Source organism: Urocampus carinirostris, chromosome 7 (genome assembly GCF_059441175.1).
Source record: "Urocampus carinirostris isolate Australia breed hairy pipefish chromosome 7, RoL_Ucar_1.0, whole genome shotgun sequence".
Lineage (NCBI taxonomy): Eukaryota > Metazoa > Chordata > Actinopteri > Syngnathiformes > Syngnathidae > Urocampus > Urocampus carinirostris.
Window position 1 is genome coordinate 41,940,439 of NC_142355.1, and position 24,871 is coordinate 41,965,309.

General features: G+C 38.5%; 1 protein-coding gene across 5 annotated transcripts in view; it reads left to right on the forward strand.

The window, feature by feature from the left end:
- Positions 1-24,871, forward strand: part of mical3a (microtubule associated monooxygenase, calponin and LIM domain containing 3a) — a 105,603-nt gene that overhangs the window by 43,756 nt on the left and 36,976 nt on the right. For 2 of the 5 annotated variants that reach the window (XM_088341008.1, XM_088341009.1), the window contains exons 18-26: positions 1,069-1,152; positions 2,698-2,808; positions 6,193-6,300; positions 6,553-6,739; positions 10,184-10,284; positions 13,803-13,899; positions 18,897-19,092; positions 22,991-23,172; positions 23,961-24,113. In XM_088341008.1, coding sequence (XP_088197134.1) covers positions 1,069-1,152; positions 2,698-2,808; positions 6,193-6,300; positions 6,553-6,739; positions 10,184-10,284; positions 13,803-13,899; positions 18,897-19,092; positions 22,991-23,172; positions 23,961-24,113 — 1,219 coding nt within the window. Of the gene's footprint in view, positions 1-1,068; positions 1,153-2,697; positions 2,809-4,011; positions 4,077-4,222; positions 4,337-4,507; positions 4,613-4,759; positions 4,868-5,220; positions 5,314-6,192; positions 6,301-6,552; positions 6,740-10,183; positions 10,285-13,802; positions 13,900-18,896; positions 19,093-22,990; positions 23,173-23,405; positions 23,499-23,960; positions 24,114-24,871 lie in introns of all 5 variants that reach the window. The other 3 variants (XM_088341010.1, XM_088341012.1, XM_088341011.1) reach the window with 2 other exon arrangements.

Sequence of the window (24,871 nt, forward strand, 5' to 3'; positions counted from 1 at the left end):
AAAATCATTCACAGATGCAACTCCCCTTTTTTGCTTCTCGCTAATAGTTACAGCCATGTTTAACATTGTAAAAAATCCTTCAAACCAACCCTGAAGCGACAGTATTTTTAGTGCCTTAGTGGTTTTAAAAACTTGATTCATTTGACAGAAAAAAAAAACATCATATTGATTTGAATAATAAGCAAAAATACATGAAATGAAATGAAACTATTTCATTACATGAATTATTATGTTAGTCATTTCTTCCCAAAAAACAAAATCTAGCAAATACTTGGAATAAAAAAGAGAAATAAATGGTGGGGTTTGGTCACTTAGTCTCTGTAGTTGTTATTCTTTCTTGAAATGTTTGGAATTGTTTTTGGCAGATCGTCACAATACAGTGGTTAAATAATACACGCTGTTCCTTAAAAGTAATAATTTCCATTGATCTGTTTTATTTAAAGGTAACCCAATAACCTATGTAAATAAGAGGTCCCTGGAAAATTCCCAGAACATTGCAGAGCAGGAAAAGTGTTGGACAGTCGATTGATACGCATCGCAGTTGGATGCAAGACCACTGTTTTCACTATGTTAAAATGTATTGAAAAAAATCACATTTTTAAAAACTTTATGTCAAATGACTTTGGAATTTAATTTACACTTTACATGTTTTCGTTCTTTAACAATCAGAAACCCAAGTCCCATGTTCCGTACGTTACAATGACAGTCCCTCTTTGGCCTATTGATGTCTATGTCTGTGTGTGTGTGTGTGTGTGTGCCCATTTCCTGATGCTAGCTGGAATGGGCTTGAGCACTCCTTCCTACCTTGGTGACAATAAGTTGTAAGTAAATGAGTGAATGAAAGAAAATCTTGTTTACTATCCATGTCCCTCATCTGTGGCAGTATTATGCCATTGTAAGTCCTGATTCTGTAAGGGAACCTAGATGTTCTTACGCTTAGCACCGTGCATCCTTTCCACTTCACAGTACTACCGAACTAGTAATACTAATACTAGTTATTGGATATTTGCTGTGAGGTGTTGAACATTGTGAGAGTTTTTCCCCCTTGCCTCTCCTGTCCCGGTTCAGAGACGTACACAGCAGCAGGAGCAGCTGAGTATTCGCTACAGAGAAAAGATCAAGTGTCAGACGCTGCCCAACAGAGGGGAGCAGGTATGATTATTCGGAGTTGTGCTTTTTCATCCCCTAAATTGAATCAAATTCCTTAAAATACACTTTCGTGCAATAGCCGTGATTTATCAAGTTTATAGAGCAGGATTTACAAGATTACACTTATTCAGTTAATGTATTAGGGGCCACATTGTTATTAAACAAAAGACACATACAGTAGGTACAGGGCTGTCTCAGAAATTTTGAATATTGTGATAGTTATTTATTTTCTGTAAAGGAAAAATTATTCATGCTGAAATCATTGTAAATCAACTGAAATATTGCAAGCCTTTTATTATTTTAATTTTGTGATTATACTTACAGCCTACTAGTATACTTTTTCTTGATATTCCAGTATTTTGAAATGGGATTTTGGAGTTCTTGCTGTGATCGGCAATAAGGCTTGTAACATTTGACTTGATTTGTGATTAATCCCAAATTCATTTTATATATATATATATATATATATATATATATATATATATAAATTGCATTTAATAAAGTAAAGAACTTTATTGTAATATTCTCATTTTTCGAAACAGTCTTGTACATTCACAGTCTAATGAGATAAATATTAAGTTTCTGGAACAATACAGGCGTTGTTGTTTCACAAACATTAGTGGCAATATTTAACTAGGTAGGCATAAGACTCATGTGTAAGAAAAACCTTTTTGTTAAAAGTTTTAATAAATGTTATTTAGTTTATTATATTTTCATTGATAATCTCTTCCATTGGTATTTATTTAGGGGAAAAGTTAGTTTTTGGCAGATTCCAGAAAGTAGGCTACAGCAGTGTCTAAGTTCATCATGCCATCTCTTCTAAAGCAAAATAAATACATTTTCAGATCTGCAGTGACAAACTTTCTGTCCAAGTCACATCAATTTGAGATGGCATTATAGACAAAAATCTTTACCAGCCTCGGAAGTCCCACTTTGTCTCTTTTGTAATATGACGATTTGAGTTTTAATCATTTACATTTCACCATTAAAGTTAAAAAAAGAGTTTAAAACTACCATGGAAATAATGGTTGAAAAGAACAATAGGTGTTTATTTGACTGCAAACTAGCACCCTGTGCTGTAACAAAGGAGTCTAAAATGACTCATTCAAAATATCAACTTTTCAGGAAGCTACACTCATGCTTGCATAAAAATAAATAACTTCACCATCCACCAGTATTTGTACCATCTAAAATTGTTTTTAGCCGCACGGTCAATTTTTCACCCCTACTGTTAATTAAAAGGCATATGATTTGATCAAAACTGCAAAAGTAACAGTGAAAGTGTTCTGTAAATCATTAATTCTTTTAGTAGTGGTAGAAGCGGTTGCATTTAGCATGTGTGGATGTATGTGGAAGAGCTGAAAAAGGTAAATTTAATCAATGGCTTTGGGACTCTGCTTTAAGGCATCTAATCAAATGAACTAATGAGTTTGTGATGACATTTTGAATTCCGTAATCCATTGTGAAATGGTAATTAAGGGTGGCAAGAAGTTAATACAGTCACCCTACCTTCACATCTGAATGCCATCTGCTGTGCCTCATTTCAAGGCCCGAAGCATTGTCGACCAAGCCGCACACGTGGGCTCTCGGAGCTGCCCAAAGAAAACCATTCTGCTCCTTTCCTCCTCCTCCACTTCTTCGCTCTCTCTCAACACCGAGGTGATAATCATTCTAGTGCATTTATGAGTTTGTCTGCCGCAATTCTTCAGTAGACCTACTTACTTAGTCGTCTTCATCTTGTCAATGTTCATTCCTTTGACAAGATGTCTTCTCTGGTGTGCACCTTTAATAAGGCGCTCAAGCTTGCTTTTTTTTCTACTCGTATGTTTTTTGCCACCTTGTTACTTTAGAATTCTTTTGTCAAACAATACATGGACAGCCATTTCATTAGGAACAGACTTTAACCTCATTTATAGGTGCTTTGCTTCGACAATGGAAACTGATGACGACATGATTGACATATGGTCGGATCTGGCCCGTTGGATAATTTTATCCCAGCCACGTCATTTTCCGAGTATATCAAAAAAAGCTAGTCTTTTTTTTCAATCAAAAGTTATGATTTAACAAAAAACAAATGCTCCTTCCCGCTGCTAGAGGGCAGTAATGGTGTAAAATAGCTGACATCCATTCGGCAATGACATTAGTTAATACCAAGAAATCAACATTTACAACGTGATGTCTCCTACTAAAAATATACCGGAAAACTTCCTTTACCATTTGGTTGGTTGGTTGGTTGGATCCCTTCCCACTCGTGTTGTATAACGCGCCATTTCCTGTTGTATTTCTTGGGTGAGAAAGACTCTCCCGCCCAACATATGTTTCCACCCGGTCTTGAGCCGATGACCTTTTGCGTTTACCACTACAAAATAAGTAATTGTTTAACGCACCCTTTAACAAAAATCCAGGAGAAATGGACAGTGGATTATTGATTCACAGACTTGGCAATTTGGGCAAGCACATTTGTATTTCATAGCTCCCACTTGAGTTTATGTTTTTGAGTTTTGCGGTGAGTTGGTTTGGATGTAAACCACCATTTACTCACCTGTTAAAATAAACAAACTGTTAACACACTCGAAGCAAAAAATGAAATTAATTTTTATGTTGTTTGTTAAAACATGTGTTGTTTAGAAAACCTCCCTTATAATATGTAAATTTAATTGGTAGGGTAGGCTACAAATGTAGGATGAATGATAAAGCATAGTATGGAAAAAAAAAGCTAAATCCTTTGTGTTGACATTTTGTTACCAATAAAAACAGTCTGGATATGGGCTCTTGAGCTAAACTGAGATGGACATGCCAGCATTAGAGTGTATCCAGTTAATGCAATCAAGGGTTCATCCAGCCAAATTACGTTTGCCTTCAAACATTTGAGTACCACCTCGGACAAAGAAGAGCTTGAGTACTACAATAAGCAGGCCATTTATGGGGTAACATGGTTGCTTGGATAGTCGCATTTTTTAACATTCATCAGTAAGGATCAAGCCTTTGTGGCAAGAATAATATATTTGCTCAAAATTGACCAAGATCCAATGTAGGCCATTGGTAATAAGTTTTAATGGATTCCCATGTGCAGGAGTGGAAGCCTTTGCACCTGGATGATCCAGGATCTATGCAAGTAACTGGTACACAAGAGAGGGCTGACAACCTTATTTCAAAGTTTAAAGGACAAAATGACAAGCCACCAAAGGTGACCACTTTGCATGGGTGTGCTGTGTTAATTTAACATGGTTAGGAGTTATCAAATTACTTAAAATAGGTAGTGTTGGATTGACCACTATATTTTTAAGCTGATGAAAACTACTTTGAATGTGCACATTTTAATTATCAAATTCCTCCCTTTGAACTTTGTTTTCTGAAGCTCAAGAAAAAGCCATCTGGTTTCTTTTTAGAGCAGTGGTATTTGTCTTGTGGCATCACTCAGCATCCGAGCTTGTCACTCTCCTCTTCTGAGTCTTGTAGAAAGGTTAGCTTTTGTGCAGCCCCATTTATACTATAAATGAAAATGTCATAAATGTCACAAAACGCATTATATAAAATGCAACAAATCTATTTAAATGTTCTTTTTTTGATGCATACATTTGGTCATATTGGTTAACCTATTCCCCTGCAGAATCTACCAAAGTCTTTGAGTTCAGCCGGCCCGATATACATGCTTAGTATTCAGGAGAGGGCAGAGCAACTTGCTTCTCAATTGGAGAGCAAGTCAACTGGACCCGAGGTGAAACGTCATTATCTTATGAATATAATTAGTTATTCATTCAGTATACCGCATTTTGTTAAAACCACTTTTGAAGCGGGATGGCCTCTTTTAGATCGATAACACCAGCGCTAATTTTAGTTTGGTTACATATGCATGTTATTATTGAATAGTTTTTATAAAACATTTACTTTTGAGCAAATAAATGCTGTATTTAGTTGCCTAGACTAACAGAGACATTTTCTATTGTGTATCAGAGAAAATTACATAAACTGACCACCAGGCACCAAAAACTTTTCAAATTAGTCCTAAAAGTTCTCTCTATCTGTGCAAAAATGTTTAAATCTATCCTCCTTAATTTCTTGGAGCCCAAGAAAAAACCTTCCAGGTTTTTCATGGAACAATGGCACTTCACCCGAAACCAAAGTTTTGCTGACTCTTGTCTTTCTTCTGGCAACTTAAGACAGGTAGCTGTTTATGGCTTTTGAAGAAATGCAATGTATTGACACTAACACATAATACCCTTTTTTAAAGTCTGAGAAATAACATCTTAATTCTTTGTAGTGTGTTTTCAAGATAACTCAAGTGTGTGATTCATGTAACCACAGTATCTAATAAGGTACAGTAGTTTCAAATAGATGTGTGCGTGTGTACATGTGTGTTTGACTTCAAAAAAATGGGGAAAATAAAATGGCTTCAGTTTAGTTTGTTCTTTGAAAGATGCCCACCAGAATCCCAAGCTGATAGGTGCCACACATTGTTGTGCTAGCTCAAAAAAAGCTAGCTAAAAAGTTTGCCTTTGCCCTTATGCATTTTTGTTAGTTTTTAAGCAACCAAATCCTCAGGATACTTGCTCTCCCTAAAGTGAGATATTTCAACCTAAAATTTCTGAACTTTTCTTTCTCAAAGGAAAGATGGGTTGTGAGAGATCAATGATCATCCTGTGATCCTCGGCAGATAAAAGAGAAAAAAAACTACTTACTTTTCTATAGAAGCTCTTTAGATACCTTTACTGAGGGAGCTGTGTCCGCTGGAGGGCTATGGTGCTGAAGTCCTAGCACATGCAAACTTTTCCCTTTTTAACTTCAAATTTGTCTGTCCTATGCACATTCTTTATTCTTTTGCAATTTTGAAAGTTTTCACCAACATTTCTTTTTGCGTTTGACTGTCAGTAAATCATTGTTGCATCTTTCTGTTGCTGTCGAGTTGATGTTTGTCTTACGCTCTGTTTCACCTTTTCTTGCATGAGCCTGTTTCAGTCATGTGTTCCTTTGACCTCCTATTTATGTTCAGTTTTATTTTCCTGCATCTCTTTCTCATTTTTCTCCTTGTAATACTTTTCGTAGCACTGTGTAAGAATGTACACAGGGGGAGTAAGCTCATTGGCTGAGCAGATAGCCAATCAGCTTCAATCGCATGAAGAACCAAAACGATTACCTGAGAAAAGAGATTTGGTAAGCTTTCTTTCTTGCGATTATTGACTGCATAGATCTATCATTCCAAAGAGTAGTGTTGAGTCAGTTGCTGCTGCGATAATAAGCACGGATTCAACTGTAATGCTGTAGTTGTATCTTTTTAGGCTAGTTCGAAATGTTTTTTTTTTTACTTTACCCTTTGTGTCAGCACATTTCTGAAAACTGCTGGGGGTAACAGTTCAGGCTTTGAACTGATATCCTACTAGACCTTGCATCTTCCTCTCTCTACAGGGTTCCCTCAGAAAAGATTTCCCCGTCACTATTGGAGGCAGCGATGTTTGTTTTTTCTGTCATAAGCGAGTGTATGTGATGGAGAGACTGAGCGCAGAAGGAAAATTCTTCCATCGCAGCTGCTTCAAGTGTGACTACTGTGGCACCACACTCAGACTATCCTCCTATGCCTTCGATGTAGAAGACGGTACGTCTTACCTTAATGAGTTGAAGTCATTTGGGAATAGTCATTGAGTGCACATGTCAGTAAAAGGATTGAAAATGTCCAACATCACCTTACGTATATTAAAGGGAAAGAGCCAGATATATTTCATCTACATCCAAAGTATGTTCATCAAATACAGTTTACGGTTGCACTTTTCTTTGATAGTTTTTTTCAGACTACTTACTTTTCATTGAAATTCTGAAGAAATTTGTGGAATGACATTAGTATTCCACTCCAAGCTATTCATTATGTCGTGACAGTCATCATCGTTTGGTGTGACACCCTAAAGTAAAGAAAATATGTATTTGAACACCCTGCTATTTTGCTATTTCTCCCACTTAGAAATCGTAAAGGAGTCTGAAATTTTCATCGTAGGTGCATGTCCACGATGAGAGAGATAAACTAAAAAGAAAAAAACAAATCACAATGCATCATTTTTAAAATTTATTTGTGTGATACAGCTGCAAATAAGTATATGAGCAACTGTGTATCATCTAGAATTCTGACGCTGAAAGACCTGTTAGTCCGCCCATTAGAAGCCCACCTGCACTCTATGTATCATTCTCAATCAGATGAACCTTATTGAGGTCGTTTGCTGCATAAAGACACCTGTCCAACCCAAAAAAATCAGTAAGACCTTAACTTGCACCATGGCGAAGACCAAAGAGTTGTCCAAAGACACCAGAGACAAAATTGTACAACTCCACATGGCTAGAAAGGGCTACTGAGCAATTGCCAAGCAGCTTGGTAAAAAAAGGTCCACTGTTAGAGGAATCATTCGAAAATGTAAGAGCTAAACATGATGGTCAATCTCAATCAGAGTGAAGACGCTTACAAGATATCAACCGTTGGGTCTCAATGACTCTAAGAAAGGTGAGGAAACAGCCCAGAACTACACGGCAGGAGTTGGTCAATGACCCTGAAAAGAGCTGGGACCACCGTTTCCAAGGTTACTGTAGGTAATAAACTAAGACGTCTTGATTTGAAATCATGCATGGCACGAAAGGTTCCCCTGCTTAACCAGTACATATTAAGTTTGCTTATTACCAATTGGATGATACACAGGAGTCATGGGAGAATGCTTTGTGGTCAGACGAGACCAAAATGGAACTTTTTAGTCATAATTCCACTAAGTGTGTTTGGAGGAAGAAGAACGAGTACAATCCAAAGAACACCATCCCTACTCTGAAGGATACGGGTGGTAGCATCATGCTTTGGGGGTGTTTTGCAGCACATGGGACAGGACGAGTGCATTGCATTAAAGAAAGGATGACTGGGACCGTGGCTGGGTCTTTCAACACGACAATGACCCGAAGCACACAGCCAGTAGAACCAAGGAGTGGCTCCAGAAGAAGCATATCAAGGTTCTAGCATGGCTCCGCCAGTCTCCAGACTTGAAGCTAATCGAAAATCTTTGGACGGAGCTCAAACTCCATATTTCTCAGTGTCAGCCAAGAAACCTGACTGATCCAGTGAAGATCTGAGTGGAGGAGAGGGGCAAGATCCCTCCTGCAGTGTGTGCCAACCTGGTGAAAAACTACAGTAAATTTTTACTGGCCTGCGCCCTATATGTACAATATGTACAAAAACAAATTTCACCACTTCACCAAATGATGGCAGTAGCCATTTGGCCACCTTGCCCTTGGCTTTTTGTGAGAATTTTAGCCCACCCCAGGGTGAATCTATTAAAGAATGACAGGCTGAATAATCAGCCCTCACACATTTCCAGGTTGCCTGATCTGGCCCGATTTCTCAAAGGTTTGGACACCCCTGCCATAAAGGTAATCACAAATTTTTAAACATGCAAAATGCGAGGAAAAAGTAAATAATAAATGGTCTGCATTTATATAGCGCTTTTCAAGTCACTGAAGACCTCCCAAAGCGCTTTCAGTGTTGATTTTACCTCTGAAAAGTGATGAGTCCCGGGGACTCGCATGCTCAAAAATCTATGGGTCCCAACAGAGATCTATGGGTCCCCAAAATTTAGTGTTATCGAGGTTGAAATTGTAAATCGGTGACAAATATATAATAAAAATTATATATATTTATTCAGTTTTAATCATGAAATTATTAATTCATTTTCTGCATCAAATTATTGTTGATAATATACCGATTAAAGGGATAACCACAAACCTGTCTTTTTTAAATTTTCTCTTTTTATACTTCCTTTTTTTCTTAACTTTATACAACATAATAATTCGTAATATAATGCATTAAAGCAAGTGAGCCGTTTGAGAGCCGGCTCTCTTGAATGAGTCGTGCCGAAAAAGCCGGTTCTCTAAAAAGAGTCGGACTTTTCACCATACAACTCGAGATCAGCGTGCAGACGAAAACTCGAACTGCGAGACCAAAACAACATCTGCCGGATCTGCCTGAAGAAAAGTTTGGAGTGCGGTAAATCTTTGTTTAAAAAAAAAATGTAATCGGGTAATAATGACAATTTTGTGTCAAAAAGTTGCGGGACTGATCTACAAAAAAATGCCAGGTTAGCCGATTAAAAAATAACTGAGAGCAATTAAGTTAATGGCATGGGCGAAGGCAAAAAATGCAAACCTGGCCGAGAATAAACCAAGGAGTGTTTCTCCAAAAGCCTCGAGGAAAATAAGATGCTTTTTTGGCAAATGTGAAACGACTCTTTTTGTTCTTTTGTAACAGTAGTAGTTTTCTTCTGGGAACTCTTCCATGGATGCCATTTTTGGCCTGTGTCTATAAACTTTCTGTTGGGCCTTTGCCCTTATGCATTTTTGTTAGTTTGTCTTTACAGGTCCAAGTTCAGCTTAGTTGTTAGAGCACTGGACCACCAGTGATAACCTGTAGATAGAATGTGAAAAGGAATTAGAGGTAATCTTTTCATCAAACTATTTTCAATCACTGTACCAGAGACTAATGTTAGTTTCTGTTTGAAATTTACGTTTCATTTTTTTTGTTCTGTTCTAAGAAATGGAAGTGACAAACCAATGGCAGTCCAGTGGTAAAACTTTGCGCTCTCACAGCCACTACCTGGTAGTGAATCCTGTTACAACCAAGTCTAGTCTTGGTGTCCTTTTAAGTAAAAAAAAAAAAGGTGCGTCAATATGCTCTTCTGTGTTTTTCAACGCCAGTGTTTTGGCGTGCCGCAGGCCGTAGTTTAGGGACCGCTGCTTTATCATTCTGCCCGGGAATAAACCTGCAATCGTAGGCAAACCAACTCACAATTCTTGCCACTGTCCAAATTGTATTTCCCAACAATCTATATTCCATATTCCTATTGTACTGTTGGTTATTGCTCCAAACTGGTTAAAATATTTTGAACATTTTTTACGTGCTTTTAATTTTTCTTTTACCTGTGAGTATCCCTAATTTTATACTTTTCCAGTTTGCAACATAGACTCTGTGGATGTCTTACTCATCGTGCATATTTTTAACTATTTTCATGTTTATCTACAGGCAAATTTTACTGCAAGCCGCACTACTGTTATCGTCTATCTGGTTATGCGCAAAGAAAGAGACCTGCAGCTTCTCTCTGTCCAACTCCATCCACATCTAAGGTATTTAATTTTTTCTAATGAAATAACACAATGAGTAATTCAAGGCTAATGTTGTGTGCACACCTGAAAAAAGTAATTAGTTACAATTACCTGCTACGTTATTTAACAAGTAATTGCGTTGTACCCCAGGTACTGACATCAAAAAGTGGCATGTTACAGATCCCCTAAAATGGCTTAAAAAAATCACATAATGAAAGAAAACCCTGAACACCAACCTGTGGAAGAAGTGAAGCCATCATTTTTCTTGGCCTGTGCAATCTTGTCTCTTGTCTTTAAACCACTCGAATATTTTTTTTTTTTCATCTGAGTCATGTCTAAGACGTTTTCTTTATTTCTCCCGGCCAAAATAATTTTGCAAATGAAATGACCAATTCTTTACTCTTCTGTGCACATGTCTGCCCATTGATTTTCTTATTCATGAATAAGCCACGCCCCTTCCCTACGTGCTGGTAATATACACAACCAAATTTGTGCATATGAACTGACCCCCTGTTTTCAATATTTAATTTATAGTTGTAAATATGGTGTGGATGCGAGTGTATATACACGGTAGAAAGAATATCAGAATATCAGTAGGGAGAAATTACTTAATCTCATTCTCTATGCTTGAGATGGCGCCACCGTAACAGTCTTCAGTTCTATTTTGTAACTAGTTATAAACCATACTCTCAAACATTGAAATCACCGTTGTCATGCTGGCGGAATTGTTAGTGAACTGTGTGTTACTTTCTGAGTGCAGCAGGAACAGTCATAGATCAGAGGCAATCATATTTCATGAAATGGGGTTTTGGGGTTTTTAAAGGTTATTGTTCTATCTTCGTTATTCATTATCCATTATCCGTTATCGGTCAGTTCATAATACGCTACAAAGCCTAGGAGCCGGGACACTTACTCTCAGCCAAAAGGCCAAGCTAAGGTCCTAGCCCTAAAGCCTTGCTGCGATCATTGCGAATGCACCGATCCTGGAGGTACTGCAATCAACGTCTTGGCCGATGCAGTATGTTCTTCATTAAAGTCCACAGAAATGCTTTCATAAAGTAGCGGAATGATGCATTATGATAGAACGACAGTTGAGTTACAACATTTTAATATTGCGTTACAGTACTTGTTACAGAGGAAGGTAATTGCGTTCCAGGAACGCCTTTATTTATAACGTGTTACTCCCAACCAGAATTGGAAGGGTTACTTCGAAAATAGAATCCGATAAAGTTACTTCTTACCTGTTTGAAATGTACCGTATTTTCCGCACTATAAGGCGCACCGGGTTATAGGGCGCACCCCCAAAAAAATAGTTTTTGGTCCTATATTTTCTATACATAAGGCACACCGGATTATAGGGCGCTACAATGGGAACGTAGACAAAACAGTCAGATAGTTCAGTCAAACTTATTACCCCCTTAACATTCCAAAAGCTTGCAAAGAAGCAAATACGTGTCATAGACACGTGCGGATGCAGTGTCCGTACGATGTCTCCAAACAAACATTTCTTAGTTTCCATTTCATTTTTTGCCTGGCAACTGTGTGGACAGCAAAGTAAGAATTTTATTGTGCAGGGAAACGGGTTCTCTACTGTGCATATGACGGTAAACACTTTGAATTGAATTTAGTTTAAAAATAGACTCATCACAGAAACATCAAGATGGTTTTAAAACAAGATACCGGAGAAATATAAATCCGCATAGCTCACCTAAGTTCTCTTGCAGCCTTCACGTTCATTAATGATACGTAACCATGGTCTTCTTACAACCGTGAGTGTAGTAAATCCAGGAGGGTAAAATATTTACAAATACAGAATAGTAAAACATGTTTTCTCTATGCCGTAGTGCAACCCAACGTGTGATTCACATTCATCTTTTTCGGCCAATGTCAGGCTTTGTTTCGCCCCTTTAGCCTATGCGGGCCTGTAAATGATAAAAAGGATCCGCCCCCTTTACCTCCGAATAACTTTAGCCAATAGTGACTGATTCAAATGATGATTGACACATTGGTTAGGAAATGAAACACCGGTATATAAATCCCAGCATACACCGCAGACTTCTTCGCCTTCGGGGGAAAATGGTCTTCTTACAACCGTGAGTGTAGTAAATCCAGGAGAGTAAAATATTTACAAATACAGAATAGTAAAAAAATGTTTTCTCTATGCCGTAGTGCAACCCAACATGTGATTCACATTAATCTTTTTCGGCCAATTGCAGGCTTCGTTTCGCCCCTTTAGCCTATGCGAGCCTGTAGATGATAAAAAGGATCCGCCCCCTTTACCTCCGAATAACTTTAGCCAATAGTGACTGATCCAAATGATGATTGACACATTGGTCAGGAATTGAAACGCCGGTATATAGATCTCAGGATACACCGCGGACGACTTCGCCTTCCGGGGGAAATCTAGTCGGCGGCTGCTTGCTTTAGTTGCAAGACTTTGCAACTTAATATTGATCTATATATAAGGCGCACTGTATTATAGGGCGCATGGTCAGGTTTTGAAAAAAATAAAGGCTTTTGTGTGTGCCTTATAGTGCGGAAAATACGGTAATCAGTAATGTTATCCAAATACCGAAATATGTCAGTAATGTAACTTGCGTTATATTATTCAGATAACTATATCATAAAGAACATGCTTACCAAACTATCAGTTTAACTCCTCATCACTAAATCCAAAGAAATTTTCATCCTTGGTGTCACAGGGCTATACAAATAAACATGACGTGACTTGACGGTAGAAGATGCGCCGCTTCCTCTATCCACCTCTACATCGCTTACGTCAGATGTCATTTCCGCTTCTCACCAATAGCTTTCAAGCTTTACAAAATGTCTTCCTGCTTTTTGGATGCATGTTTCACTGTTTGCATATTGTAATCTGCAGAATATGATTTTATTTTCTCTGCCATTTGGTTGTTTAATTTTTCTGCACTTTGCCAAAAATGTACACTTAGTATTCTGTTCATTACGGCGCTGCGTACTTCAGCTATGGCGTTTACTTTAGCGCTGTTGTACGGTATGTCACAAAAGTGATTACTTCACTCACATTTCTGCAGAGGTTTCATTATAATGTTTAACGGAACCCCTGTAAAAACATCGCTTTGACACTATAAAATCTCTGCAAAAATGTGAGGGGTGTACTCACTTTTATGAAATACTCTATGCATGGCACCGAAAGAAAGCTTTGTTTTTGCTTTGGGCCGAGCCCCTCAAATAAAGTTAATTAGTCGGGTCGGTTCGGGCTGGATTTTTTAGGCCGGATTTTGCCTCTAATACCCAGCAATGATGTGTTAACAATTTCAAAGATAAGTCGCCTCCGTTGTATAAGTCGTACCCCGGGCCAAAACAATGAAAATAAAACTGCGACTTATTGTTATTTTTTTCTGTGACTGTAACGGAATATACTTGATTTTTTTTTTTTTTTTAATATTCAAATTACGTCACACAGTTACATCTATTCAGTTACTCCCCAAGCCTGCTCCCAACACTTTTAAGGCTGTGGTGGTTTGTGCTTCATTTTTACCACGTTTATACCTCTGCAGAAGAACCAGGAGTCGCCAACTCCTGCAGCGATGGTGGACGCCCCTGGAAGGGCAATGATAGCGGTGGCAGGCCCCTCATCCGATATTCGGCCTCCAGGTACCCCACTTTCCTCTTTTGCATGTGCTACTATGCCATGTTAAGCAGGCCGGGCAACGGGTTTTGAAGTCTCTCTGCATTCCATCTACCACACATTCTCATGGACATGCCACCAGGTGGCACACAAGCCCTTTGAGTCTCCTTTTATATGTCCTGTGCTGTTTCTCTATCAATTCGCTTGTTAACTTGTTCGATCATGCCCCCTGCCCTTCCCCCTTGTAATTTGCTTTCTTGTCTCAGCAACTAATTTTGTCTCTGGTGTCAGCTTTTGCACTTCCTACTGTGATGATTGTTTCTAATACGCTTGGTAAAAAATGTTGCAAAAGACAGAAACTGAAAGCCTTTCAACAAAATACAAGCTCTTTTACGTGCACACACTTCAAACTGTGAGGTTATTGATGCAAAGGTAAAGAAGTGGGGAGACTTGTTAACCTGCGAGAATGCACAATGCAAGTCAATTTTTCTGGCAACGTGAGTGGAAATGGTCTGCTAATGAGATAAGGTCTTATGTATTTTAATACATCATCTGTACATGGTGGTAAAGTAACGTTGCTCTCACTGCCACGATTCGGGCTTGATTGCAAACAATGCTTTGTGATTTTAATCAGAGATACTTATCAACTGATTAATCAATGCTTTGTAGTTTTGCGTACGTCTCCACATGTGGTCTGTGTCTGCTCGCTTCTCGCACTCTTATGTGACTTGTTTCATTTCGTCTCGGAGCTGAGTTTTTTTTTTTTTTACGAAAACCTTCCTACTGACTCAACTAATTAGATTCAGTGCCTGTATCTGTTCTTTAGTACGCTTTACCTTTACCCCTCCTTTCAAAGCATCTTAAAACTACTAGCTTGGCTGTTTTACTTTATTTGTTGCCTGTGATTGGACCTTTTCTGCTGCTGTTTGACTTAGTGAACCTCCCTTTTTTAAATTTTTTGCAGGACAAGCATTACTTTTACAAACATATTAGTGATGTTAAATGTGACTGAAAGGCTTTGAGCTCAGACTTGAATCATAGGGACGAAATTTTAGTCTTTTACAGTACATGGCGAGTGTAGATGTACAGGTAAATGTTAGGTTTAAATACTATAGCAAAATGAAGTAAGCCAGCCTAGAGACTGCCATATATTTATAATGTATATCACTTCATGTCTAAAAAATAACATTATCTGGGTAATATCATTCCGATGAGAAAAAAAATGTACATTAACATTTTGGACTTCAATTTTAATATACATTATGGATCTGTGCAAATTTATATTGTCATTGTTTGAATCATCCAGCCCATTCAAAAATGGGCGTTTAATGTCTTCAACGGGATGCAGTACATTTAAAGAAATGATTAATAATTTAACTTTTTCATCTATGTGGTTATTACAGTTAATATTTATCCGTCTGGATTTGTTCTGGTAAAATAATCAACTCAACTGAAACAAACAAATCAAAAAACGGTGACCGACATGAACATGACTAATAATTCCACTTTGTCTCGGTGCTTGTACCCTAGTCAAGTCATTTTATTTCATTTGACTTGACTTGACTACCCTACTTAACAATGTTTTATTCCTGCTATAAGTAGAAGACACATACCTGGCTTAAAAACAGTTTAAATTTGGTTTTCGGAATGGGAAAAAGGCAAAGCACCCACCATGTACCAATGATGTGCTGTGCTGTACAGGTTTTCTATCCTTTGTTTTCTAAATAATATCAAACTTAATGAATTTGATTTAAGATTTGAATATTCGTGTCCTTGTCAATTATTGTGCATATATATGTTTCTGGAGCCATAATGCTAGGGTGTGTCAATTTGGGCATACACATGCACACAATTGCATATGTACCTGCAGTTAATCCCCTCTCATGGAATGGTGTTTGAAAATACTAATTACAAATGGGTTTGTTTTGTTCAATGAGACAAGTTTATTTTTGGTTGTTCGTTTATTTACCCACCAACCAGATTTTACAGAGAAATAGTATTAGAAATAACGTTTGCTAAAGTTTTAATTTCTCACAGAAAATATGAAGCGATATATGATTAAAAGTTGATCAGAATTTATTGCGTAACATATTGGTATGAAAAGTACACATTATTTTTTAGAACCTCTCATAGCAATTATTTTCATCTTAAATGTTTGATTCCACCATTTTGGAAGGTGCTGTGCAGAATTTTTTTTGTTGCTGACGCATTCTTGCCTGTGTCGTCTCTGTCAAGCTGCTTGTGTTGCATGTGCAAGTTTGCGTGTTTGTTTGACACTCTTGAATAAACTCTTGTTTTGTTTGGGGGGTTTAGGTTGGTGTTTGGACTGCACTAAAAATTTGCCTTTTGTTAATTTCTCCATTTACATGTAACACGAAAAAAACTGCGGTGTCGAGCATGAAGTCACTTAACGACCCCCCCTTCCGGCAGCCCTTTCCTCCTACAGAATCTCTTCTGCGGCTCTAATAACTTTGCGAAAAGTAGAATAAAAGAAGATAACGTGGCGGGAAAAAAATAAAAAGGCTCTTTGAACTCAGTTGGGCATTGTTAACACATACTTAATAGATACACTATTCTACTTTAAAATTTTTAAGGGCTCCCCAAGCAACTAACCCACCCTAAAAAAAACAAACAAAAAAAGAATATGACTGATTACTCAACAGTTAATCAGTCCCTGATATCAAAAGTACTGCTAATCCACTAAAGCATAGGTGTCAAACTCACGGCCTGCGGGAAAAATCTGTCTGAGTGTACAATTATACCCGACCCAAGAAATAATTTTATATACATCCTCTATAACGGCCCGGCTCTTTGAAATGCTGATAACTCTCAAACGACAGATCCCACAATGCTGCTCCTCTGCTGCCGCCACAAGACTTCGCAAAAATGTTCCAGCATCAATTGAGTTAGCTATAGCCTGACGAGCGCAGCCACTTATAAAACGATTTATTGAAAAACAACACTTCAGCCAGTTGAAAAACAAGATCAACAATTGCATTAAGAGGAGAGGAGATGTAACACCCAGGGACGAACTTTTATCCATCACGATGTAACTGAAGGCTAAACGGAGAAAAGCAGGGTGACGTTTCTGTTGCTGTGGATTACGCAGATTACCACTCAAAATGGCCGAGCAAAAAAATTGATTCTGAAAATGAGGCCTTTCAAAACCCGTCTGTCTTCTTTTTTGAGTTAATGTGTCCGTAAAAGAGGAATTTAATGTAAATCGGCACTACAAGACAAAACATCAGAGTAATCTGAAAAACCTGAATGCAGAGCAGAAGCTACAGAAAGTTGAAAAGTTAAAGAAGAATATTAGGTCCCAGAATTTGATTTTAACCAAAGCAAAATTCCCAAAGTGAAAAGCACAAATTGTATATATTTTTCCTTTTTATGGAGTTAACGATGTTTACGTTATTTAATGTTTAAGTTTGTTTGTTCTGGAATACCGTAAATTCCGTAGAGCGCACCTGATTATAAGCCGCACCCATCACATTTTAAGGGGAAAACTAATTTTGTCTATACACAAGCCGCACCTGTATATAAGCCGCATGCACCCACATCAAACAAACACCAGATTAATCCAAGCCAAACTTCAAGACCCGCGATTGAAACTACATATCCTTCATTGAAGCGCTCAGTCTAAAAATCACAGCCGGCAAAATGAACGCAAAATTATATAGGTACTTAACATTTGTTGCAGACCTGCAGATTCTGGGTGCCCGTTGATAGTAATCCAAGGAAAAAAAGTGTATATTTCCAAAGGTAAGGGTGGGAAAAATATATATCAAATTATTGTCCGCCTTGTCCACAAAAACTTACCTTTACCGGTCCCCACTTTCCCATCAGCGTTGGCGTTTGCTCCACCCCTCTTTTTTAATTTGCTCGTGCAGAATAAGTGTCTCAAATAAATACATTACAAAAATATACAGTTGCAAATACATATTACACATATTTACAAAGAAAGACGGTACATTGAGAGAGTTTTCAAATCTTTAATAATAATAATATAACTTTCATCCTAAACCGTGCCTTTGGGAGGTAGCCTCACGCTACTAAAAAGACGCTCGCATACCTGCAAATTAGTCTGTTAAGAAAATAAAAGCCGTAATTGTAAGAATTGCAATGATCGCAGCAAGGCATTGAGGCTAGGACCTTAGCTCGGCCTTTTGGCTGAGAGTAAGTCTCCCGGCTCCTTGGCTTTGTAGTGTATTATGAACTGACCGATAATGGATAATTAATAAAGAAAATAGAACAATAACCCTTTAAAAATACCCCCCCCCCCCCCCCCCCCCCCCCACGGCAGACCATCTGCTTCTTCCTTCTTGGTAAAGACGTCTAGGTTGTCTTTCTCAATGTCAGAAAGAATTTTTGTCACGATGACATCGTTCCACGCTCCCTTACTTCAATACACCACAGTAATATGCCCATCTTCCTCGGCACATATATTACACCGGTCTAAATCTTACCTCTCATACTCGAGCGCCGCTGGCGGCCCGTTGGAAAAATTACATAAATTGGCCGCATTTCTGAATAAGCCGCAGGGTTGGAAATTTGGGAAAAAAGTAGCGGCTTATAGTCCGGAATTTACGGAAATATAGCTATCTGTTTTAAATTCATGGTTATGTTTGAAATTTTTCTTTTAAAGTTTTAGTGTATTCAATAAATATTTATCGTTTGGCACGTGACCAAATGTGTGGTTTGAGTTTTGCCACCCTGAGCCTGAGAATTGAGTTTGACACTTCTGCACTACAGTTTCCATAAGTCAATTCCTTCCTCACTTCAAAATATGACTGATGATTCAAAATAAATTATAATTTTACATACAGTGTACCAACATACCCCCTATTTCTTTAAATGCATGCAGGAAGTATGCTAATCTTTGACTTAGTTTTTTTCTGGATTTTTAAAAAGTCTTAAGGGCAGCTGACACATGCATGGTCTGGTTTCTATGCCCTTAGAATAATTTCTTGTGAAACAACGATGCTTCACATAGGGTTTCTGCCCATGTTCTTCTCAATCACAGTACCGGAATCAAACGGCCTACAGGAACCAAGGCTAGCAAAACGACTTCGTGGAACACCAGAGCGTATTGAGCTGGAGAACTACCGATTGTCTCTGCAAAGAGAAGAAGAGCTGGAGGAGGTCCCAGAGGAAACACTTGCAGAGCATAATCTCAGTAGTGTGCTGAATAAACCCACAAATATCGACCTGGGCTCCAGGTAAGATTTTCAATACATTTGTAAAATATGAAACACAGTAAGATGCAGATGATGATGATGAAAAATACTAAACATTTGGTGAAGTTTCAATACCTGCAACATGCATGTAGCACTATTAGTAAATAACAAATGTTTTACCAATCGACTAGTCACTGACTGTTGAGATGATTAGTCTGATAATTACTAATTGTTCGTATTGAAATTGATGTCATGCTAAATTTATGTGGCAAAAAAATAACCAGGTCGGTAGCCTAGATGGTAGGGCGCCCGCTCCGAGACTGGTAGGTCGCTGGTTCAAGCCTCGGCCGAGTCATACCTAAGAATTACAACATTGGTACTCATTGCCTCCCTGCTTGGCGCTCGGCATTAAGGGTTGGAATTGGGGTGTCTGGTCACCTAATGACTAAAATGGCTGCGCCATGTTTGGCTGCGGCTGCATCGGCTCGCTACAGTTTAACTGTACGGGTCAGGTGTATCGACATTTCGTTCTGTGTGCATGGTTACAAAGAATGACAATAAAAGTAAATTCTATTCTATTCTAAATTAAAATAAACACAAGAAAAATGAGTACCACGAAAAATAACTTTTATTGAACATACTGCAGGTTTGTAAAAAAATTAAATATAAATGCCCCATCTAAGAAACATTAGGCACAGTTCTTCAGTAGAGACAAATCTATAGATAAAACTTTGTCCATTTTTTTGGGATAGACAAATAAATAACATAAAAACTCAAGTCAACATACCTGTATACCTGTAAGCCAAGAACAGGCTCATTATGAGACGTACAACAGTAAACATATTCTGTGCATTTTGTGAAGTACACTCAGTGGTCAACTGTAAAAAAAAAAAAAAAGTACTTAATTATTCTCAACAGTTTGAAATCAAACAGTTTTAATGAACGACGTTTGTCGTTTTTAACGTTTTAACAACTAATATTTGTTTTTGGACTGCATACATTTAATCTAAAATACGTTTGTCAGGCACAGTCTAGCATAAGGCTCAAGCTTTCTTTTATAGCAAGATATACGCGCATTAAATGTACATTTCATCATAACCATATTGGCTTGAATCTTAGAGAGGCGAGTAAGAGTCCGTTTCATACAACTGTCCGACTGGTCCCTTCAAATGTTAGTGCTCACCGAGCTACTGTCATGATATGCAAGGTCTTGTTTGCAGACTTTGAAAGTAGTCTTAATTTGCTGTATCCAGGCTAAATGCTCCCAAACTTAAGAAGTTTTTGTAAAAGCAGTTCATCTAGATACTACAGCTTGAGACAGAGAAGCTATTGTGCATGGGTGACACTCAGCAGAGATTATGTAGAGACGTTCCCCTCTGTTGAAAAAATGTGTCTGGCAACAATAGTCGACAATGCAATTCATGACTATTTCTACTATCATTTTTTGTCAACAACGTCGACCGATCATTGCTGCTCTAATTAGAATTGATTAGAGGTAAGATTGGGCCTCAAAAGTCCCGCATGTATTAAAGCCCGAACCAGCCCAAGCCCGACAAATTAACCTGATTTGCGGGACTGAGCCCGAAGCTAACCCAAATTTACATATTTCGGAGGAAGGCTATTTAGTTATTCATCCGTAAGTGTTTATTTTTCTTTGTGGAAGATCCGCACACGCAATTGATTCTGTCCCCTTTTCTTTCCGGCCCCCGAATCCAAGCACATGGAGGGGACGAGTTGCTCAAAAGGGGGACTGGATCCACTGCGCGATTCCTCCACAAAAGAAAGATTAAGAACAATGACGAATGCGTGCCAACTGTGGATAATTTTTAATAAAAAAAGTTGGCAAGAGAGAACCCAAAGTAATGATTGACATTTTAGGCTTGAGGTGGGCTTTGGCTCAAGATTTTAACTCGAGTCTTAATGCAAAATTTAAAAAAACTGAAATATACAGATAAAAAAAAAACATGTATCCCTCTTTCATGAAATAAATGGCTGTTTTCTGTTTTTATTTCCAACTTTGTAAAATTGCCAAACGATATTTGCTACTTTTGGGAGTACAGATAGCGATACTTAATAATGTTAAATTATGGATATATGGTTAATCAAGCATGAATTGGAACATATGTCTTAACAAGTGTTGTATAGAAGAAAGCTTGTTCGGGGTGCTGCGATGTATTTGTGGAGACGCCATGACACCTACTAGACAGCCATTTTGACAGGCCAGTATAGCTGCAACATCACAAGATTGGAAGCATCTTACCTACTCATTTATTAATAATTGCAGTGGGGTCTTTTGTTTTTCCTTATATGCCTCAAAAGTCAGTTCTTGGTAGGTCATTCATCCTGGATTGGTGATGCTTGTTTGATAGCCTACAAGATGAAAGATGAGATATGCTGTCTCGTATGTAATTTTTATTCCACTTTATGGCCTCTAAAATCCAGGCAAGGATTGATATTTTTTCTTTCAATAAACGTTTAATAAAAGATCAAGTCTGCATGACAGACTTGCAAGCAGACGATCTGGAGCTGCATTTTGTGATCGACAGCCGTTCTAACACATGAAGGTTACCACAGTCCTAACATGGCAACGTATATTAAAAAATTTCTATTGCACGCAAAATGGGAACATATTTTGTTTCTAATCTTGAAATTTTAAAAGTATCTACTTTTAAACACATTGTTAATTGGAAATACAATTTTAATTCCAATTTTAACCTTAGAGCGCACCCAAGATCCCCAAATTGGCCAGAAATTTGAATTCACGCCTTGTAATCCAATGACCTTATGCGGAAAAAATTGAAAATGCCTTCAATATTTGTGCAATTACTGATTAGTTGATTCCTTTTATCGTGGACCACAATTTCATAATAATGGTGGCAGCAGGGATTGAACCAGAAGGCAATGGTTAGAGCTCTTAATAATAACCTATAGGTCGTTAATGACATGGATGGTTGTTTACATTTGCATAACATTGTATACAACGAGGCGGATGGGTGGCCAGTGCGCAGCCCTGGGGAGAGGTCCAGGGTTCAATTCTAGCTACCGGCCTCCCCATGCGGAGTTTTTATGTTGTCCCGTGCCTGCATGGGTTTTTTAAGGGCTCTTCGGTTTCCTCCCACATTCCAAAAACATGCATGGCAAGTTGATTGGCAGCTCCAAAATGTACCTGGGTGTGGATTAAAGTGAGCAAATTATTTGTCCCTGTGTACCCTGCGACTGGCTGGCTCCTAGTTAAGTTTATCCCCTGACTATTGCCCAAAGGTTTGCTGGGATGGGCTCCAGCTATTATTTTACAGTAGAGAGAATTTTGTTTTACTTTTTCTTATCTCAGACTGAGCATTGTATGTGACAAATGTTTGATTACGTCCTGCCATGCTTTTAAATATTTCAGGATGACTGAACTACTTCCAACAATGCCATTCCCTTCATTCAGTTCAGAATGACTGAATTACTTCCCACAGTGCCTTCCTGGTCATTCAGTTCAGAATTTCATGCGCTATGTTAAGACTTAAAAACACCACAGCCTGATTTAATGTCTGACAATATTCTCGCGGCCTGGCCAAACACTAACATCAACAGTTTAGTACTGTGACTAGAAATTGTGTAACAATGAGATAAGACCTAATGCCTTTCAGCTGTTGTCTATGTCCCTAGCTGTATAGTCGATAGGATCCGTCTCACTCCACCCAGTGCTCTGGGTTTTATTCCTCTTGCATCCAATGTTATTTCTGGCTGATCAATCTTTGTTTCCGTGCAATCATAGCCCGTACAGTAGTTATAATCCCATGCGCCTTATAGGATTGTGCGCACTCTTAATGGAAAAAAATCTCAAATAATTATTACTTGGGCGGTGCCTAATAATCAGGTGCGCCTTATAATGCAGAAGATACTGTACTTGTAATACCATAAATAAAGAACACTGCCTTGTAACTTGTTACAGTAGCTCAGACTCCGACATGGAGGAGGAGGATGAGCAAGAGGAAGTGGAATTTGAGCAACTTGGCAGCCCCTCAGACCTTGGAGGTGTCCCTTGGAAAGAGGCGGTGCAACTTCACGCCCAACTTCGAGGTGACCGCAACAATGTAGACGATGAGGAGGATGAAGATGAAGAGTCAAGTGATGGTATGCCTGTGATCGCATTGTTATTTTTTTCACCTTCCACTTGTGGAAGTCAGCAACATTTCGAGCTGATCTGCTCCCGTTTAAAGTCTGTTTCATATGTAAAGTCTCAACAATTCTTTTTCCACCTTTTCCTTTCTGTGATACTATGTGTTATTATTATTATTATTTTTTTTTTTTTTGTTGGGGGGGGGGGGGGGGGGGGGGGGGGGGTTTCTGCCTTGGCCTGTGGGCAGAAGGGGATTACTACCCTTGGGACAGGGAGCTTCAGTCAGGCCTTTGGCTGGAAAAGTACCTCACAGATGAAGATGATGTTTTTACTTTTAAAGGTAGCAGCACAACTGCTTGCGTATGTATTTGCTGTTCTGTTCGAGTTTGCCCATTCGGGCTGGTTTGGCCTGCTTATTCAGTCTTCATGCCTTTTTTTTCCCTCAATTTCACCCCTACTACAGAAACTTTACAATAACTAATGAATCATTTGTTGATTTGAAATGTACAATTAATGCAAGCCCTTCTCTAGGCACTGAAATTCTCTTAATATTTTAACGTTTCTTGATTTTACTTAATTTTTAATGTTTTGGACCTTTCTTGCAGTTTGTGCATGTAGCTGTGCCTCTTTTATTATTGTTGCATCTTTATTCTAACTTTGACTGTCCCTCTTCCTTCCTCCTGTTATATGTGTCCTGTCTTCCCCTTTTCCGTATTTCTCTCTTTCCCAATCCTTTGACCCTTTTGTTCTTCGTCTACACGAATACACATCCCTAAAACATACGTATGACACCCTTATTCAGCTAAGAACCTACATATTCAGCAAGTCCTCCAGCCTTTGGATCCTCTCATAATCCCGGGTGTGGGTGTAAAGCATGAAGACTCCGAGACAGACGGAGCTGGCCAACTGGCCTCAGTCTTGCAGCCTATTGAGCTCACACAGCCCTCATTGACAGGTAAAAGCACCCTAGGAGCCAAAAATTTAAAGTCGGACAACCCAAGACAAGTTGACCTCACTGGATTAAGGAATGACGTTGTCTAAAGACATCACCGAAGGAGCTTCCTTTTTTGATTAACCTGACTTTTTCTTTTATTTAACATTGCTTTGTTGCCGAAATGTCCAATCTTGTGCTCAATTTTTACATTTTTATTTTAGTCATTTTTTTGTTCTCTTGGGGTGAAAACATGGTTCATGCTTATCCCAGTACACCACGTAACCAACCTTCTTGTTAGTGCTTTTGATTGATTGATTTTATTTATTTTTATTCTGTTTTATTCTTTGGTGTTCTGTTTTCTCTCCCCTGTGTCCTGTTTCTTTACTGTTTTTTCCCTAACACCCATTCCCCATTGAGTTCTATTTTCTGGTTTGAATGTAGCCCCTGCCCACACATCTGCCCGGCAGGAAGCTGTGCAAGTCTGGTTGGATTCATTATCTGGAGGTAGCACAAACTTATGAGGGATCATTATATTCCTTCTAAGACTTATTTGTATATCTTTGGCCGTCTACTGGCTGGCTTGTTGCCGCATGCACAAAGGACTCACACTCACAAGTATGCTATAAGGCTGCTGTTCTCAAGAGGTTGTCTTTCGTGCGGTTTGCCTATGACATATTTTTCACATTGACTTTTCGCCTTTTAAGAGTGCACTCACACCAAGGTTATCGTATCAAGCCCATGCACGCTTACTGTTTAAGTCTGTATTGTAGAGGGCGAGT